Source organism: Bos mutus, chromosome 5 (genome assembly GCF_027580195.1).
Source record: "Bos mutus isolate GX-2022 chromosome 5, NWIPB_WYAK_1.1, whole genome shotgun sequence".
In the NCBI taxonomy this organism is placed as follows: domain Eukaryota; kingdom Metazoa; phylum Chordata; class Mammalia; order Artiodactyla; family Bovidae; genus Bos; species Bos mutus.
Genome location: NC_091621.1, coordinates 29,369,125 through 29,389,689, shown reverse-complemented (window position 1 = coordinate 29,389,689; position 20,565 = coordinate 29,369,125). Strand labels below are relative to the sequence as shown.

The 20,565-nt window shown below is 40.2% G+C and overlaps 1 protein-coding gene across 3 annotated transcripts in view; it reads left to right on the top strand.

The window, feature by feature from the left end:
• Positions 1-20,043, top strand: part of PTPRB (protein tyrosine phosphatase receptor type B) — a 132,850-nt gene extending 112,807 nt beyond the window's left edge. For all 3 annotated transcript variants that reach the window (XM_005887723.2, XM_070370603.1, XM_070370604.1), the window contains 5 exons: positions 302-424; positions 831-994; positions 2,525-2,660; positions 12,344-12,464; positions 14,666-20,043. In XM_005887723.2, coding sequence (XP_005887785.1) covers positions 302-424; positions 831-994; positions 2,525-2,660; positions 12,344-12,464; positions 14,666-14,688 — 567 coding nt within the window. In that variant the 3' untranslated portion in view covers positions 14,689-20,043. The remainder of the gene's footprint in view (positions 1-301; positions 425-830; positions 995-2,524; positions 2,661-12,343; positions 12,465-14,665) is intronic.
• The last annotated feature ends 522 nt before the right edge of the window (positions 20,044-20,565 follow it).

The window sequence follows — 20,565 nt, the reverse complement described above, 5'->3', positions numbered from 1 at the left end:
AATTGTAAGACGTGGTTTATGTGTCCATGAAATTGAAAGGTTGAGAAAATCAACAAAAACTGAAGCCCCAGAACATGAACCTGAAAGGGAAACGAATCTAAAGGTGGGGGATTTGCCCCTTGACGATGTCTCTCCCTCACTGGGAGCCCATGAGCAGGTGAAGGCAAAGCAAATGGTCAAATTGCTTTAGCAGCTGACCCTGGATTCCAACTCAGGAAGACATTTCCAGGAGGGAAAGTTCAGGTTCATGGTAGAAGCGTGTTTCCAGACTCACTTTTTTTTTCTGCCTGTCTTCCTCTAGGTAAAGTGTGACCATTATTGGCCAGCGGACCAAGATTCCCTCTACTATGGGGACCTCATTCTGCAGATGCTGTCGGAATCCGTGCTGCCAGAGTGGACCATCCGGGAATTTCGGATATGCAGCGTATGTTTGTTCGTTTGACTTCATTGACTAACAAAGTTGGGAAGATGAAGTGTGTGCTAAAGTCGCTTCAGTTGTGTCCGACTCTGTGACCCCATAGACTGTAGCCCGCCAGGCTCCTCTGTCCATGGGTATTCTCCAGGCAAGAACACTGGAGTGGGTTGCCATGCCCTCTTCCAGGAGCTTTTCCTGACCCAGGGATCGAACCCACGTCTCTTCTGTCTCCTGCGTTGGCACGTGGGTTCTTTACCACTAGCGCCGCGTAGGAAGATGAAGAACACCTGTGAATCCGATTTCTGCTGGTGTCCTCTCCTGTAGCTTGGCTCCTAGGAATCCCTGCCTGGGCATGGTTTTCAGGTTTGAAGGTTTGCCCTGAGCTGTTCCCCTTCTTACCCCTCTGCTCTTCCAGGAGGAACAGTTGGATGCACACAGACTCATCCGCCACTTCCACTACACGGTATGGCCAGACCACGGTGTCCCGGAGAGCACCCAGTCCCTGATCCAGTTTGTGAGAACTGTCAGGGACTACATCAACAGGACCCCCGGAGCCGGGCCTACGGTGGTGCACTGCAGGTACTCCCGCCCAGAGCCAGCAGTATGGCAGCCGGGTGTCTAGGCGTGGGGAATGGGGTAGGTGGAGGGTCTGTGTGCCCAACCAGGCTGCTTGGGCCCAGGGGGTGTTCTTACGCCCTCTTCCACCCACGGCTCCCCAACCTCACTCCTTTGCAGTCTCTTCACCTCCCATTTTTCTCGCTGGCTCTCCATCCTTCTCTCCCTCTTGCTTTTTTCCCTACTGTATCCAATGCAAAGCCCTTATGTGACCTCCAGGTCCCTCATCATTGGGCCCCATCTCACCCCTCAATCCAAGTTCCCAGAAACTCCCGTCCCCCTCTAGCTGGGGAGGAGACTGCTCATGCTCCTCCCTGCCTCCTGCCATTCTTTCTCCTTGGAATGGCCCTCTCTCTCCCCCACCTGTATAAACCATAACCAGCCTTTAGCATCACAGCTCTCAGCTTCCCGTGGAGTAGCACTGCCATCTGTGGCAACCCACTTTCGCTCTTAAATTTCTGTTCTCTCTTGACTTCTCTTGGCTTCAGCCTGTACAACCATAAAATCAACCTAACAAGCAGTCTCTCGCTCTCTTTCTCCCTGGGGAGCCTAGTGTTTAGCTAATTAATGTTTGCAGAAACACTTGGATAGCCCTCACTGAACGGCACGAATAAACAAAGAGCAGGGAATTGCTACAGGAAGAGAAATGTCCTGTGCACTTGTTTCCTCTCAACCTGCCCAGCACCCTAGGAGCCCTGCTTTTATATGTCATCGGAACCATGATGCTTTTTATAGGAATGTGAGGCTTTCAAGAGTTTCCTGCCTTCTGAAAATGGCAGGCGTGTTCACCCAATAACACCGAAAACCTGTTTTTCTTTATCTTATAAATACCTGCATCAAAAACCCCCAGGTTATGCCATCACTTTAGGGAGCAATTTGACAATTCCTGGTGATGCTGAAGGTGTTCATACAATATAACCCAGCAGTTCTGCTTCTAGATATCAACCCTCGAGAAATCCCACACGTATGCACGATGATGCTCACTGCAACACAATTTGTAATAGAGAAAAACTAAAAACAATCTCGTTGTCTATCAGTAGGGAACGGTGGTTTATGACCTCTGTAAAAGAAATTATGTCTACATGTAACAAATGTAGACAAATCTCAAAAACAATATTGAGTAGAAAAGTTTACATAAGAATACATAAAACTTGTTTAGTACCATTTTAGTAAAATTTGGAAACACGTTAAATGAGTATATTGTGTGTAGATTTACATGAATGTGGGAAGAGTATGAAAGCATGCTTGAAAATGCTACGCAGAAAATCCTTACGCTTGATGGGTGGAGAGGTGGAGGAAGGAAGGAGAAAAGGATGGAAGTTCAGAACCCTGGGTTTCATTTCTTTGAGAGAACACATTGAGAGAAAGAAGTATCCTATATTCTTCTCTAACTTGGAAGGGAAGGGAAAGGAAAGACTGTGCCAGAGTCACGGGATGCAGTCCAGAAAGTCCAGTTTAGTGAAAAAGGTGGTCTTTCTTCACTCTCTTTTCTAGTGCTGGTGTGGGTAGGACTGGAACCTTTATTGCATTGGATCGAATCCTCCAGCAATTAGACTCCAAAGATTCTGTGGACATTTATGGAGCTGTGCATGACCTAAGACTTCACAGGGTCCACATGGTCCAGACCGAGGTAAGAGTTCAGCTGAAGGACACAGATCACCCTGTCTGTCTCCCTCCGCCCCCAAATGTTCAGGGCTTTAATCTGATAAAGGGAAAGAACTATGACTCATTAAGAGGAGAAAGAGAATTGAATATTGATGTTTTCTAAGACTTTTTATTTTAAAAGAAATTTCAGTGACCTTGAGGATGATGTGTATTCTTATCTTTACTGAACTAGTTGTCCATCTTCTTTAGGTGGGTAGGAAGAAAGATGAATTTTTAAAAAAAAATCAATATATGAACATGGGGGAAAACCAGCTAGTTCATCTTGAAGATCGTTTTAAGATAGGCTGGTGGTTGAGCACAAGAACTTCAATTAGTGAAAAGGAAGCAGATTCTAATCTCTTCTCTCCTCCAGCCCACCCCAGCTGCACCCCATCTCTGGAGACACTAAAGAGTATACATTAATTGTGGAGGATAAATGCTTGCATTAATATAATCCTTTGACATTTACAAGGTATTTCTAAACATGCCATCTCATTAGATTTTCACACACACACACACATAGATAAGAGAGAATTATTTTCCATTTCCAAAATAAAGAATAAATTCAGAGGCTAAAGGACTTTGCACAGCTACAAAGTAGCTGAGCGGGGACTTAACATCTGTTCTAGAGAATCCCAAGTCCCAAGTCCTAATTCCCAAGTGCCCTGGCCCACAGCCTCAGAGTCAGCACTGTGTCCCTGCACAGACCAAACCTCCGTCCCTGCATCATGGCCTTACCAGGTCCAAGTTCTCCTGCCCTTCTGTTTCCCAAGTAACTGTGCAAAATCTTCTATTAAAAAAAAAATGCCTGTGCTCAAAAAGGTGAAAAGTTCTGTGTGCTACTCTGCCCTGGCAGAGTCATGGGACACATGAAAACTGCCGGTGGCCACGCTCCACAGAATGGAGATGTCCCATAGCAAAGGTTCCCCTTGAGCTTTGTTGAGCCCACTGTTCCTAAAACCACCTTGACCCCCACATCCTCTTCTTGTGCAGAACATATTCATATCCTGCAGACCCTCATGTTATGTAACACATTTGGGAGAACACTGTCATCATTGCCTCCTATGGGCAGTGCCCACACCCAGGATCTTCTACCCCCACTGTCCTTTCATTATAATAATTATTGCACTATATTTTAAATATTTTATTATGTATTTTTTTTAAATACATGAAAGTAAGGAAAATAGTATAATGAGTTTCCATACCCAAACCCCAGTTTCTGCAGTCATCAGTATTCTTTGATCTTTTTCAATTCTTAGCCCACACACAGTGTTCCCCTACCCCATGACTTATTGGACTGTTTTAAAGGAAATCCTACTTATCACATCATTTCTTCCTTAAATACTGTGTATCTTAAAACATACATATTTAATAATACATATTCTATATATTATTAATAATATATATTTTATTCCATATATGTTTTACAGTTATATATATATTTTAAGTTAAGGACTTGTTCAAAAATCATGACCACAATACCATTATCATGCCTGACAGTTTTAATCATAATCCCTTAATATCATCCAATATCTAGTCAGTGTTTATCCCTAATTATCTCAAAAATTGCTTTTTACACTTGGTTTCTATTAGAATACAAAGTCCATACGTTGCATTTAGTTGAAGTCTCTTCTAAATTTCTTTTAATCTATAATAACCTTCCCTCTGATTTGTTTCCTATGCCATTTATTTGTTAAAGAAATCAGTTCATTTGTTCCATAGATTTTCCTACATTCTAAATGTGGCTGACTGCTTTTTCATAATGTATTCTATTTTTCATAATGTAAGGTGATATAATCCTCTATTTTCCATTATTTTTGTCAGCAGTTCATTGGATCTAGAGGCTTAATTAAGTCTCAGATCCTTTTTACCATCATATGCTTCATGGGTGGTACTGAGTACTTCCTGTTGCATCACATCAGGAGGCACTTCCTGTTTGTGTCCCTTCCTTATACTGATGAAACTGACAATGACCATCCACTATAACATTTCCAATCAGCCTTTCACTTAATGGTTTGGGCAGCCACTGATGACCACTGTCTAGTTCTGTTCTTTCATTAAGTGTTGTAGAATTACATCACATTATATAATAATTCTTTTCCTTCAACTTTCTGTACAAGACTACACGTTCCTAGAGGGTAGGAATTTGTTTCCTTTGCTCTAGCCTCAATATTCTTTTAAAATCTATTAAATGAACAAATATCCTACAGTCATGTTGCTAAAAAGTCAAGGCATCAATTTACAAATTTGTTTTCATTTTCAAAAACTCAGTTCAGTTCAGTTCAGTCACTCAATCATGTCCAACTCTTTGCGACCCCATGAACTGCAGCACTCCAGGCCTCCCTGTCCATCACCAACTCCTGGAGTTCACCCAAACTCATGTCCATCGAGTCGGTGATGCCATCCAGCCATCTCATCCTCTGTCGTCCCCTTCTCCTCCTGCCCCCAATCCCTTCCAGCATCAGAGTCTTTTCCAATGAGTCAACTCTTCGCATCAGGTGGCCAAAGATTTGGAGTTTCAGCTTTAGCAACAGTCCTTCCAAAGAACACCCAGGGCTGATCTTCAGAATGGACTGGTTGGATCTCCTTGCAGTCCAAGGGACTCTCAAGAGTCTTCTCCAACACCACAGTTCAAAAGCATCAATTCTTTGGCGCTCAGCTTTCTTCACAGTCCAACTCTCACATCCATATATGACCACAGGAAAAACCATAGCCTTGACTAGACGGACCTTTGTTGGCAAAGTAATGTCTCTGCTTTTGAATATGCTATCTAGGTTGGTCATAACTTTCCTTCCAAGGAGTAAGCGTCTTTTAATTTCATGGCTACAGTCACCATCTGCAGTGATTTTGGAGCCCAAAAAAATAAAGTCTGCCACTGTTTCCACTGTTTCCCCATCTATTTCCCATGAAGTGATGGGACCAGATGCCATGATCTTCGTTTTCTGAATGTTGAGCTTTAAGCCAACTTTTTCACTCTCCTCTTTCACTTTCATCAAGAGGCTTTTTAGTTCCTCTTCACTTTCTGCCATAAGGGTGATGTCATCTGAATATCTGAGGTTGTTGATATTTCTCTTGATTCCAGCTTATGCTTCTTCCAGCCCAGCATTTCTCATGATGTACTCTGCATATAAGTTAAATAAGCAGGGTGACAATATACAGCCCTGACATACTCCTTTTCCTATTTGAAACCAGTCTGTTGTTCCATGTCCAGTTAAGCCATACTTAATTGTGATTTGGGGAGGAGGAGATCATCACATTATAAATCATCTTAAGAGGTGTTGGGGATAGAGGGCTCAGGCTCCATAGCTATTTTTAGAGGCTTCTTGGGCCATGTATCACTTCTGTACACCTGCCCAGAACTATGGAGATGCATTTTGGCAAAGAACAGGCAACCCCACCCCACTATAAATATCACTGGCTGACATCCAGGGCAGGGGCAACATAATGTACCAAAGCTTTCCCTCTTCCTCCTTGGACATAACTCCTCTTTTACCTATTATTTCCCCTTCCTCCTCCTAACCTCTCTGGGGATTCTGTGATTCTTATTCTTCAGCCTGACTTTTCAGTGTTCAAGTTCCCAAGAGTCTCTACTCAAGGCCCTACTCTTATTTCTCCCCATCTTCATTCTTCATATTTCTTCCATTCCCATGGCTTCAGGAACCACATACCTGCTCAGATCTCCCAGATCTCATTCTCCTTCCCCAGCATTCACCCAAGTACCTGCTTCATGGACAGTTCCACCAGAAAGTCTTATAGTCATCGCATCTCCAACACAAAACCAAATTCATTATTCATTTTTTTAAAAAAACAAACAACAGAAGCACTTCTGCTGTTTCTTCTTTTAGTTTCAGGTGATTGCCATTCATCTTGACCTTCACTTGTTTGCCCAGGCTGGGGATCTGACTGTTCCCAGAGACACATTCGAGCAATCATTAAGCCCTGTCCATTCTACCCAGCATCTTTCTCCTTGTTCTAGACTCTCTGCCCTTGCCTGGCCCTTTATCACCTCTCAGTGAGCCTTCACAGTAGCCTGCTCATGGCTCTCCTGCCCCCAGCTTCTGCTCAAACAGCTCTTTATCACCACTGCCACCAACAAAGTGCTCTGTCACTGTGTCAGCTCCCTGCATAAAAATTATGGAAAACTCTTCATTGCTTTAAAATGATTTTCAAGTTCTTCAGAACCTGGCTCCAACTTACTTCCCCGGTTTCATGTCATAATGCCACCCACCCCCACTCTCTTAGGGTCTGCCAAAATTAAGGAAGGTTTCCCTCTCTGGTCCAGAATCAGTGATTCTTTTGATCATGTTGAATAAAGATTTCAATAAGATAGAAATTTTCTCTTTCCTTTTTTCTCTATCAAACAAAATCCCAAACAATATCCAGACATTATCTGTCTTGCTTTAAGGCTCTGCTGAAGGTGGGCTCCTGCTACAGTCTCAGACACTCAGTCCCAGTACCGCTTACTTGGACCTGAGAGTGAGGGCAGAGGGGTGCAAGCCACAGCTGAGCTGCTGAGCCCGAGGGTGATGATTCCAGCCAAAGAAAAAGGACATTCTGACATCCCTTGTATTTTTTTCTGGGTCCACAGAGAGAGTCAGCATCAACTTTATTCTGCTTTATTTGGGAGACAAAGGGGTGTGGGCTTCACAAGTTTTGATCAATATATTAAAGAGCAAAGGCCTCTAAACAGGAGACATTAGACAAGGGATTTGTGAGTGTGACCCTCCTCCTTTTAGCCTAACTTGGGGCATGTTTCCTGCCTGATTCTGAGAGAGACATTAAAATGCTCTTGTTAAGGAAAAAGAGCTGATAGTCACCATCTGTCAATGTCATCTGCTTCCCCTGAGGAGGAAACAGTGGAATGTTGTGGGACTCAGTGCACATTTGGGGGATTCTCCTGGGAGTTTCCCATGACTTATGCACCCTACCTTTTAACTACACTAGACCGCTCACAGTTTCCAGAATATATGTACACTTTTGTGTTATTTATATCATTTGGAATGTCCTATTTCTTTGCTCAAATTCTTAACAAATGTCACCTTTTCTTTCTAGATCTATATTTTCCTCCTCCAAAAGTGAACCTGATGGCTTCTTCTCATGTATGAAGCTTTATAAACAATTCTGTCTTATGTTCATCACCTTACTTGTTCACATACCTGCCCTTCTGCTAAACTGTACACTTAGAGACCATGAAAGGCTCTAAGTACAATCCTATAAATATTATCTCATACTACAGATATTGGTGAAATTGAATGGAACTAAGGCTTCACCAGCTTGCTGGACAGAGGGGGGGAAATGAGCTTTTATGATGTGAAATTCATACATTAGACTTCGTCTACTTTTCATTAAGAATAAAGCGGGGAGCACATTAAAAATCTGAAAGGTTTTAGGAGTAATCATTTTCAAAGGGGTATTCTGTTGGGAAAAGAAGAATTTATATTTAAGACAAAGCAAATTAATGAATATTAACTGGTTTCAAAGCCCAGAGTAGATCATTGTTGAAAAACTTATTAATAAGGCATAGCATACGAGAACTCATTCACAGCCAAACTCCAAGGTCCCAAACTCATTTAATATCCCATTAGAATTGAAAATGTGATTTATGCTTTGGATGGGAGGAATGAGGGAAGTGTCAGTCTCTAATCTGGTAGTTTTCAAGATGAAGAAAATGACTGCCTGTACAAACAATCATTTTCAGGAGAGTACCCTTCTCAAGTTTTCAAGATCATAAGATACTCATAACAAGTAAGCTGAGTTTGTGAGCAGAATTGCAGAGAATAGTTATTAATATTAACACAGACGTCACTTCTGATTGGTTTGTTTCTCTGAAACGTTCTAATCTCATGATTATACCAGACCTACATGATGAGTTCCCTTGAGTAGATGACCATGCACCCAGGGATAATGCCTAGTGCCAACACATAAAAATAAATACCTGTCCACTTTTAAAGATCATTGATGAAGACAGATTTATAGTCTCCCTTTGTGTCTCAAACCTTGAAAATACTCTAAAACTGACACATGGATCACCTTAAACATAGAGTCCAGGAATGTTTTTCGATATCCATCTAATTGGCAGCAATACAAAATCTAATACAAATCTTTAATGGTCAAAAGAAGTTAGCTGTAGAAGAGACCCTTGCCGCCTTGTTTTACAGATGCAGAAACTGAGATCCCTGTCTAGTGGTGGTGATAGATCCCTATCCCAACTGGTGGCAGACCGAAAGCCCAGAGTCCTCGTCTGAGGAGTACTGTGTCAGGAGGAGAGCCCAAGGCCGAGCGCCGACATTGCACATTCATTCCCTGATTACACAGCTTGGTTGGTAGTAAGGAAAGGAGCCAGTGCACGTGTTTAGCTGCTTATGGCTGAGCTTCTATGGTCAGTGAAGGTCTCTATGGTGTCCTTTTGGTCACCGAAACACTGACTCTTCCATATTTGTTTCTGTTTCAAAGGTAGTTTCTAAACCGCAGACAAGCTGCACCATGCTCCTGTACCCAAATGGTGATTCAGGGCACTAACAACCAACCCATATCATTGTGCCCTGGTCAATGGCACAGACAGACATCCAGAGGAGACCATTTGCTTTTCCAACCTAGAAGAGTCTGATTAGGCTTCAGAGCAACACAAAGTCTGTCACTTTCTCACACAAACATAATCATTGGGTTGGCAAAAAAGTTTGTTTGGGTTTTTTCATAACATTTAATGGAAAACCCAAACAAACATTTAGGCCAACCCAGTACGTTTTACTTGCTTTCATACAGGTTGAAATGACAATGTGCTGAATTGCTCCATGACTCTTTTTATGAAAATAATCTGATATATGACCAAATTTCCTGGCTTAAAATTTGGCTGAAATCTAATTTTGTCTTGTTCTTTATAACTCACTTTAAGCATTACATTTGGCTAACTTCTTGCTCAAATTCTGACCCAAGGAAACATGTCAAAGCAGATTAGAAATTTGAACTATAAGAACTCTTATCTCTTTAAACAGAACCATTATCAGCAGACTGTGAATAAAAATATTTCAAAATGTCACTGTATTTGTAAAGAATTTAAGCATTTCCAACATCTAAAATTTTTTTTAAAAAACTGCACAAAGGAGAACACAACTTCTCCAAAGAGACAGCAAAAAAAAAAAAAGTAGTTCCCAGATAGGTAACAGGTGGGGCTACTCTCACTGTGTAAGCCTTCTTAATGAAGTTGAAAGAGGGAAGTGAAAAGCTGGCTTAAAATTCAACATTCAAAAAACAAAAGATCATGGCATCCGGTCCCCTCACTTCATGGCAAATAGATAGGGAAACAGTGGAAGCAGTGACAGATTTCATTTTCTTGGGCTCCAAAATCACTGTGAATGGTACTGCAACCACAAAATTAAGACACTTGCTCCTTGAAAGAAAAGCTATGACAAACCTAGACAGTGTATTAAGAAACAGAGACATTACTTTGCTGACAAAAGTCCATATAGTCAAAGCTATGGTTTTTCCAGTAGTCATGTATGGATGTGAGAGTTGGACCATAAAGAAGGCTGAGCACTGAAGAAATGATGTTTTCAAATTGTGGTGCTGGAGAAGACTTTTGGGAGTCCCACAGCAAGGAGATCAAACCAGTCAATCCTAAAGGAAATCAACCCTGAATATTCATTGGAATGACTTGTGCTGAACCTGAAGCTCCAAAACTTTGGTCACCTGATGCTAAGACCTGACTCACTAGAAAAGATCCTGAAGCTGGAAAAGACTTAGGGCAGGAAGAGAAGGGGGCAGCAGAAGATGAGATGGTTGGATAGCATCACTGACTCAATGGACATGAGTTTGAGCAAACTCCAGGAGATGGTGAAGGACAGGGAAGCATGGCATGCTACAATTCAGAAGGTCACAAAGAGTTGGACATGACTTAGTGACTGAACAACCACAAAGCCTCTATGGTTTTCTGCAGTAAGCCAACATCTTTGAGATTCTTTAATGACTCAGACTCAGATACTGAGAACCAAGATATGCACATCTGTTGTACAACCTCTTTTTTCTCACCACACCACCCCCACCACAAAGAATGAAACAACACGGTATGCAGTGACATTATTTTCACATTCAATAATGCAATGATTTTAGGTTTCATCTAAGAAAATTGATGTAATGAAAAAAGTACGAAGTTTGGGCTCACATACCTGGGTTAAATCCTAGGATCTCATTTCTTAGCTGTGTGACCTTGGAGAAGTTACTTATCTTCTCTTAGTTTCTACTCATATGGATCATTATATCTACTATATGAGGTTGTCAAAGTAATTAAATGAGATAATTCATATAAAATGCATAGCACAGTGTTTGGCATTAATTTTGTATATTCAATAACTATTTGTGGAGGACCTACTATGGTCAGACATAGTTGTTGGCCCTCATAGGACATATTCTAAATATGCATGTACCTAAAAAAGATGAATAAACACTGCCTTTCTGCCTTTTTTCATCCTCTTCTCTGTGGTAAGGGAAAGTAGTCACTCTTCTACATACTAGAAGCCATTCAGTTCAGTTCAGTCACTCAGTTGTGTCCAACTCTTTGCAACCCCATGAATTGCAGCACGCCAGGCCTCCCTGTCCATCACCAACTCCCGGAGTTCACCCAAACTCATGTCCATCAAGTCGGTGATGCCATCCAGCCATCTCATCCTCTGTCGTCCCCTTCTCCTCCTGCCCCCAATCCGTCCCAGCATCAGTCTTTTCCAATGAGTCAACTCTTTGCATCAGGTGGCCAAAGTATTGGAGTTTCAGCTTTAGCATCAGTCTTTCCAATGAACGACCAGGGCTGATCTCCTTCAGAATGGACCGGTTGGATCTCCTTGCAGTCCAAGGGACTCTCAAGAGTCTTCTCCAACACCACAGTTCAACAGCATCAATTCTTCGGCACTCAGCTTTCTTCACAGTCCAACTCTCACATCCATATATGACCACTGGAAAAACCATAGCCTTGACTAGACGGACCTTTGTTGGCAAAGTAATGTCTCTGCTTTTGAATATGCTATCTAGGTTGGTCATAACTTTCCTTCCAAGGAGTAAGCGTCTTTTAATTTCATGGCTGCAGTCACCATCTGAAGTGATTTTGGAGCCCAAAAAAATAAAGTCTGACAATGTTTCTACTTTTTCCCCGTCTATTTGCCATGAAGTGATGGGACCAGATGCCATGATCTTCATTTTCTGAATGTTGAGCTTTAAGCCAACTTTTTCACTCTCCTCTTTCAAGAGGCTTTTTAGTTCCTCTTCACTTTCTGCCATAAGGGTGGTGTCATCTGCATATCTGAGGTTAGTGAAGGGTTATCATGAAATTTGCTAACCATTATAGAATCCCATTACTGTTGAGGTTTGGAGAGAGTCCCTTGTCTTTCTTTCTTTTTTATAAGTATCTTGTCTTTTGAAAATTTTTTTTAAAAACAATTTTATTGGAGTACAGTTGATTTACAACTGTTTGTGTATAGCAAAGCAAATCAATTATATGTATAGACATATCCACTGTTTTTTAGATTTCTTCTCATATAGGACATTACAGAGTATTGGGAAGAGTTCCCTATGCTTAATACAGTAGGTCCTTATTAGTTATCTATTTTATATATAGTAGTTTTCCTTAACTTTCTTATGCTTGAGAATTTGCCTTCCTCTGACATGTCTTCTGCTTTTTCGTAGTGTCAGTATGTGTACCTACATCAGTGTGTAAGAGATGTTCTCAGAGCAAGGAAGTTACGGAGTGAACAAGAAAACCCTTTGTTTCCAATCTACGAAAATGTGAATCCAGAGTATCACAGAGGTAGGAGCTTACTGCACTACTTTATAAGTTTATTTAGCAAAATACAGTCTATCTGGAAGCCATTAAAAACCTCAAGCTTTCCCAACACGCATTGATCATTTCTTCTCCCCAAAGGTTTGAGGGAAATGCCCTCAAAAAGTGGCAACAAGGAAGAGAGGCTGAGTGGGGAGGGAACCCCCCTGGTGGAGCACAGGTTTCACGTGGTCTCTCCTCCTAGGCTTGGAGTGCCCTCTGTTCAGGACTCGGCTTAATATTTCTAAGGAATAAGGCTTACTACTAAAGAGGATGCTTTGAAATAGCAACTGGGAGTTCAAATTGTAAAATCCCATTGGAGAAGAACTTGGCCATATGTATGAAGGTCCTTATTATGTTCTTGTCATCCAGTATTTCTATTATCACCCTAAGTACTGAAAAAGCTTCATGTGTGAAGCTTTTCATAGTTAAAGGTCTGAGTGAAAAAAACATAAATGTTCAACAGTGGAGGACTAAGCATACCGTGGTGCATTCACTGAGTAGAACACAATGCAGTCATTAAGAATATTTTTAAGGATATTATAATAGTATAGATTTTCTCATAAATAAGTAAGAAATGCAGAATGTTAAACAAACAAAAACAGCACATAGAGGAGAAAAAAAAAAAGACTGGAGAGAAATATGCATGCTCAGTCACTTGGTCGCGTCCGACTCTTTGTGACCTTGTGGACTACAGCCCACCAGGCTCCTCTGTCCATGGGATTTTTCAGGCAGGAATACTGGAGTGAGTTTCCCTTTTCTCCTTGAGGAGATTTCCCGATGCAGGGATCGAACCCGTGTCTCCTGTGTCTCCTGCATTGGTAGACAGATTGTTTACCACTGAGCCACCCAGGAAGCCAGAGAAAAATAAAGAAATATATCACAGTATTAAAGAAAATTTCTCTGAGCAGTAAAATAACATATCATTTTTCTTCCATTTTATGCTATTTCTGAATTTTATAGAACAAGTATGTAACATGTAATTTTTAAAAGAAAAATTCAGTAGAAGAAAATGTATAAACTTTGTAAGGCACTGCTTTGATCAGACGATAATTAATTGACATGTGAAGGGTCTGCTTTTTCCTACTCAGGACCATCATTAAAATCTATTTTATCACACTGGCTAATTGCAAATTTGAAGTTACATTGTAATTTATTTCCAGCTAACAAATTACCTCAAAACTTATCAGCTGACCTCTACATTTATTATGTCATAGTTTCTGTAGATCAGGAATTTGGAAGGGGCTTAGCTGAGTGGTCTGGTCCTGGGTCTGTCATAAGTCAAGACATTGGCCAGGGCTATACTCATCTGAATGGCCAGGGCTATACTCATCTGAAGGCTTGACTGGTGCTGGATTTGTTCATTCATGTGGTTGTTAGCGTAAGTTTCAATTTCTTGCCACATGGACCAATGTCTACCCATAGATCTTTTTTTTTTTTTGGATAAACATTATTTCAGAGCTCTTTTATCTCCATTTCAAAATGCTCTTCAGTTTTATTTAGTTCTCTGTACCCTCTGTACCCACCCACCTAGCCAATATATTAAATATATATTAAATAGTTATTTAAATATATTAAATAGTTAATAATCTGTAAAACACACATACATGAGAGGGCTGCTATTTAAAGGAATTCTTTGTAAATCAGATAATCCTTTTATTTTGTAAATAATTACCCCCTAATTTATCAGGAGAGTAAATTAATAGGTTTTGCATGTGAGATTCTTTAAGAAGCCCAGGATGGAGGAAGCTCTGGGGGATCTTGGAGTTTCCTTGTCTTGTTTTGGCTTGTTTAAGGGTCTTTTTTTAGTGTGATCTTGGGTGCGCTTAAAGGAAGCTAATTATGGTATGGTTAGCTTCAGGCATCTGAAAGTTAGGATTCAGGTCCTAGCTCTGGAACTAGCTAGCATTCACAAGCCGTGTAACCCTGAGTGAATTTCTGAACCACTCTGGGCCTGTGAGCTCATCTGGAAAACCAGAGGGTTTGACTGGAATCACTAGTCTTTTCTAGTTCTAGTAATCTACAATCCTGAATGCAGTGACCTGGTCCCCACAGGGATGGTCTCATCGTAAACCATATTGAGTTTCCGTCATTTCTGCTAGTCTTTGCCATTCATCATTTTCATAAATAGAACAAACAACTATGACATACCCCGCTACAGCCTCTAATTCCAGTGTCTTTCCTTTCAGATTCGGGCTATTCAAGGCATTGAGAATGCACCCGAAGATCTCCTGGATCAAAACTATTCACTGTGTGATTTTATTTAAAAAAAAAACAAAACTTGCTTCATGCCCTATGGAGGTGCCAGCTATTTCTGTTGATATTATGTATAATTTATTAATCTGGAGAATTTTAAAGATTTTATGTAATTTAAAGGTAACAGATATTATTGTACATAGTTGTAATTTGTAGTTTCTTCTGTAAATATGTATTTTTCATAATGTTTAATATTAAGCTTTATATAATACTATTTTTCCACACCAAAGTGTTCATGGCTTGTTCTACCTAAACTAATTCAACCTGTATAACAGGACAAGTGGTAAAAAGTGGATGGAGGTGGTTGCAGGGGTGATCCCCTAGGCCATGGTTTTTTACCAGTTTTGATACCTACTGGGCAGGATACAGGGCAGGGCTGGAGAGAGCAGAGAGTACAGCTGGTTTGAGGGCATTGCTGGGACCCAAAGATGATCCAAAAGCAATTCATGTGTGTAACAATGTAATAATATAACAATCAAAAGAAAGGGTTGAAGAGATGAGATTAAGTAGCACCAAAGCTGAAGTAGGTGTTTGTGCCTCCTGGTTAGTGTCTCCCCTTTGTCCTGCCAGAGCTCCAAGCCAGCGTGGTCAGCTTAGGGGCCACGTAACTTGCAAGGCAAGTCCAGGCTGCCGGGCTGAGGGTTCTGAGAGAGAACGACCAGAACAGAAGTGATGAATGCCTCTTATCCAGAAGTGTGCCACCTGCTCCCCTGACTGGAAACACAGTCAACATGCAAAGCGCCATCTGCAGCCATGGGAGACTGTTCCACTGCATCCACAGTGTGCTCTGTGAGCATGCATCCCACAGTGGGATGTGTGTTTTGGCCAATGGACACACACTCATCTTTGTCTCATTGCTAGGAGGCTGCACTCCTGGAAAAGTCAAAATCACACTGGTCATACTTGGATTTCCCATTAAAAGAAGATTGTGGTGACGTATTATGCTACTGATCAAAGGGCCTAATGTTAATACCTCTAGAGAAATATCTACAAACATCATATATCACTAATTTAAAAAAATACTGAAACAAAAATTCAGCGGTGCCTAGTATAACATTTCTCAGACACTTTTTTTTAGTAAATCATTGAGGTCAAAATATCAAGTAGTCACCTTCAGTTGCATTTGATATAAAAGGCACTCATGCTCTGTCAAGTTGACCCATTTTGACTATCACAAATTTCAGTGAGTCAAAAAGTGAGCATTGCTCTCTCCAAGGTCCAGTTCCAAGGGTCTTCCTGGAGAAAATTTGAAACACACCTGTATGGTATCATCATGGCTACCTGAGAGATGAGTCGGGAATGTTTGCCTTTTTCTCACTGCAAATTTCTCTGTAATAAATTTAAGATTTAGAGATCCAGGTTGTTGGTCTCATAGCTTCATTTGCAGAAAGAGTATGTATCTTTTCAAAATATACATTTTTTGCTACAAACTGTAGAGCCCCATAAGTACTATAATGGGTATAATTGCCATAGTAAGTGGAAAAAGCATTAAATATACCTAATATAGTTGTAGTAAATTAAGGCTACACCCAAACTGGAAAAATTTCCAGGGCTTCTTGAAGTTTGTGGAAACAGGAAAAACCTTTATAAGAATGAATGGGAAGAGGATTCCAAATCTTCACAAGTGTTATCATACTCAATGCCTTGTGAAATGACAGTGTTAGAGTCTGATCCTGTTTCAGGAAACCAGACGGCTCTTCTAGAAATGAAAAGGAACAACATACATGTAAGTGTGGCAGAGTTACCACTGGGGAGAAAATAAAGATCAGAGATATATGAGACGATATGTCTATTAGGCATAACTTTCCCTGTATTAATAAGAAAAAGCAATAAATTTTAAAAAACCAGAATTTTAAGCCAACATCACTGGGTATGAAGCACATTCAACTACATGGAAAGAAATTCATTTTTGGCTTCTCACTCATTTAGAAAAGTGTAAGTGCCTGCAACTTGCTAGGCACTGTCCTAGAAACTACACACTTCTATTCAATAAAGAGAATACATCACAGTGATAACGGTGGGATTGTTGTTACTATTTTCAATTAAACCTGAAAGAGGGCCTCAGCAAGGCAGTGACATTACCCAGAAGCAGTGCAGTGGCAGCCTTCCTTGGGCCACAAACTGGCAAGCGCTGATTCTGCTTCTCTAGCAAATCTCTGGACCAAAAAGAGAAAGAAAGCAATTCATTGCACAGATCAAGAATTAAAACCATAACAAACCTACACGGCTGTCACAGTACATACCCTGGCATATCTGGGGTGGAATCAGAGTTATGGAAATGGACATGACAAGGGAAAACTGTATGTTCTTTTAGTCTAATGCAGGACAAATTTATTTCTACCCTCCACCTGTCTAATTTTAAATCTCCTTAGCAACAAATATTTCACTGTCTTCCCTCCCACCACCATCAAAGACTAAATACATAATCTAGTTGATCTATTTATTAAATTTAGGAGGAGGAAAAACAGGTTTCCTTGACATTCAGCTCAATTAATTTAATCCCGTCATGTGTTATGACTTGGTAAACCCTCCACTTCCTGTCGCGCTGGGCATCCTGGCTGTGCACCTGTGCAGTACTCTTTAATCATCAAGCCTTCAAAGTGCTTTTGAGCTATCAAATCTTGGAAGGTTCCTGTCTTGCATATTAATAATTATTTATCCAAGTCCTTTATAATTAACTCCTTTAATCTCTACTCATTAAATCAATTTCGTACTATTCTGTCTTTTCTGGATAGCAGCCAGTTTTTCAGCTCTTGAGTCAGATTTTTCTAAGGCTCCTCTCCCTGTCTGGGTCTGCACTTGTCCTAAGAAATTCAGCAGCACTTAACACTCCCAAACCCCTCTTTTTCACTACACTTCCCCTTCTCCCTTTTGAATATGTTTGCTTTCCCAGTAGAAGGTGATTTTATTTTCCGTTCATCTTATCTCCTCATACCCATTGGTATGTCATAGTCTTTTCTGGCTCCACATTTTAGAAGAGATGATAATGATTTCACTTTTGAACACTAAAATGGCCACAACACACAATATATTGGGGACAGTTTTATTTGGTAGGGTCTTTAATTAATTTTATTATCTCTTGGAAGAAAGCCCAAAATGATATTTGAAAATAATATGAAACCACTAAGCAGATGCCCAGCGATACAAAAATAGGCTTCACATCTTTTACTTCACACTCTGATTCTTCTAGTGTCTCAGGATCCAGGTTCTTGTATTTAAACACTCTCCTTTCTCTTGGAAGAAAATTGTCGACTATGCAGTAAATTCTCATTCACTTAGGCTTCTGGGTCTCTATGGTTGGAATCCTAAAGTCAGATCTGCCAGATCTGAATAACAGCAAGTAGCAGAATCTAAGCACCAACTCTGGGGTGCTCTAGAGTATTAGTTCACACACATGAGCCAGACAAAATCTGACCTGATGGGGAAAAAAATAGGTAATAAGCTGCTTGTTTGATGTAACAGTTCAAGGACTTTCCACATTCCATTTCATTGGGGAAATGGAAGTAATTGATGACTCACAACAGAGTGGCAAAAAGGAATGGCTGATCCTCCTGGAAGTGGCTATGAGCAAGGCTTCAAAGGTACCTCATTCCAGAAGAGACAGAGTGGAAAAGGCTATTATCAGCCCAAATGTTCTGTTAAGGTTCAGAGTGTTTTTAATCTGAGGTTCCAAATCATATCAAGTATTCAAAGATTATTTCACTCAAGGGAAAATCTATAAACCATGACTGCAGAAAATGAGTGAAATAATACAAAGAAGGAAAAATATTTGAAAAGAGGGTATCTAAGTAGACATCATTAGAAAGAAGAAACAGCATTCCTTTTGTGTCCAGACTGTTTCTTGGGGATGTCATATGCTTAAGATGCATTATCCTTTGAAGGATATCACTTTGACTATGTTGGCCAGATGATGTAGCTGATTAAGCTACATCATTTTGTGAATTTACCAGGTGTTTGACGAAACTGAGTTTGGAATTCTGAACACACTACCTTAGATTCTTTTAGTGGATGGTACCTTTGAAATGTTTGGCCATTTTACTTAAAATGCAGGGTAACATTTAATGCAGCCATGATAATAGCAAAAATCTGTTCTGTTCTAAAAATGTTTCTAGCAATGGAAATGTTTTTGACTAAAAGACTACTCTTGACTTGTAGGGAGGCTCCCTAGGAATAAATATATGACACAAAAATAAGGCATTTTATTTTTGTTTAAAGATTGTCTATATAGATGCATTCATGACATAAGAGAATGGTTGGTGAATGCTCCTAAAATAAAGGCTTATGTAATGGAAATAAAAGCTCTATTAACAGACCTACCAAAAATGATTTTTGTAACCTATATGCCAATGTACATGATCTTATGTAAGATATCAAAAGAAGCTGTTGAAATGGTGAATAATGTCAGACAAAAGTAGTATGTTTCTTCTAGAATATTCACAAGAAAGGTTAGTTATGGCTGTTTTCTGCAGTAAGTAATTTCTTTTAAGAAAAACTATCTTCATCCTAAGAGTAAGCTTTCTGTTATGTTGGAGATGTTGTGTTTTCATAACAGCTTGTGAGTGAGCAAGTAAGCCTTTGCACAGAAAGGAGAATACACAGCTGTGGCTTTCGGAGTGTCATAGAGTTGGGTGGCTTTCCCCTGCAAGCTGAAGTGAGAGTCTCCAGTGGCCTTCGTGAAATCTCCCAATCTCAAACACCCTGACAACCAGGTGCACCAAAGTTCTGGCCTGAAGGGTCCTCAATCTCTAGTTTCCCAGGTAGGACCCATCCGGCTTATCAATTCTGCAAGGATAAGAACCAAGTCTTTGATCTCTTTTATACTCCCACCTAATAGAAATTAGTACACAACTCATAGACATTCAACATATACCTTTTGAGTGGAAATTGCTCCTGGCCCAATACTTTGGGTATTTAGGTAGTCAGTATCTAATAATGCTAGTGTTCATGGAGCCTCATCTGGCTGTTCCTTGATTTGTGTGAAGCTTAAATAAATAAGGCAAATACATCTAGCAACTGAATGTGTTATATTCTTCAATAGAGCACTTTTTATGTTTTTTATATTATGTATTCTTTCTCTGCAAATCTAGTCATTTAAAATGGCAGTCGATGGTTCTGGTTTTTTCTTATGATAATACCTCTCCACACTGTTGTGTTTTCTAACCAACTCTGTTTAAAGAAAGCACTTCCATAGTCCTTGTATTTAATTTATGTATTTGCTTAATATATTTTCATACTGTAACTGTGGTCAAAAACAATCTATATAGTGTCATAAACACCTTCCCACTAGTGAATAAAACTGCTATTTGTTGAAGGCAAGTGTTCTGTCTTCTATTTGCCTGTATCTCATTTATCAGTTTCTATCATCTGACTGCTCAGGAGAAAGGTCAGAAGTGACTGCTTCTAAATGAGAAAAATCTTGCAAGCCGTTATCATGAAGAACTTGGTTGTTGTAACCTTTGCTCCTGTGAAAGCCTGGTTGGTTACCTAGGTATCGCGAACATATTGGTTGACTGTCTCCAGCTAAATTCTTGGTTTCAGTTCTCTAATTCGTTGCTAACCAAAATGTCATCTATCACCAACAGTGTCTGTGTATTCTCAGAGGCGCTGCCCCAGCTGGATCCCCTGAGCCCTTCAGAGGTACTTCACACATAAGCGGGTGGTGTGACATTTGGTTAAGAGCTGCTGTGTCTATTTCCAGAATCATTATTTTGCCTTTTTTTTACTTTTTCATATTTCAGTTGAAAAAACTCACTGTCCTTCACAACTCCAGTGTTTCATTTTTCTACAACTTACTTACAGAAATCTTCATTTTTTAAAAAAGTACCATAACAGA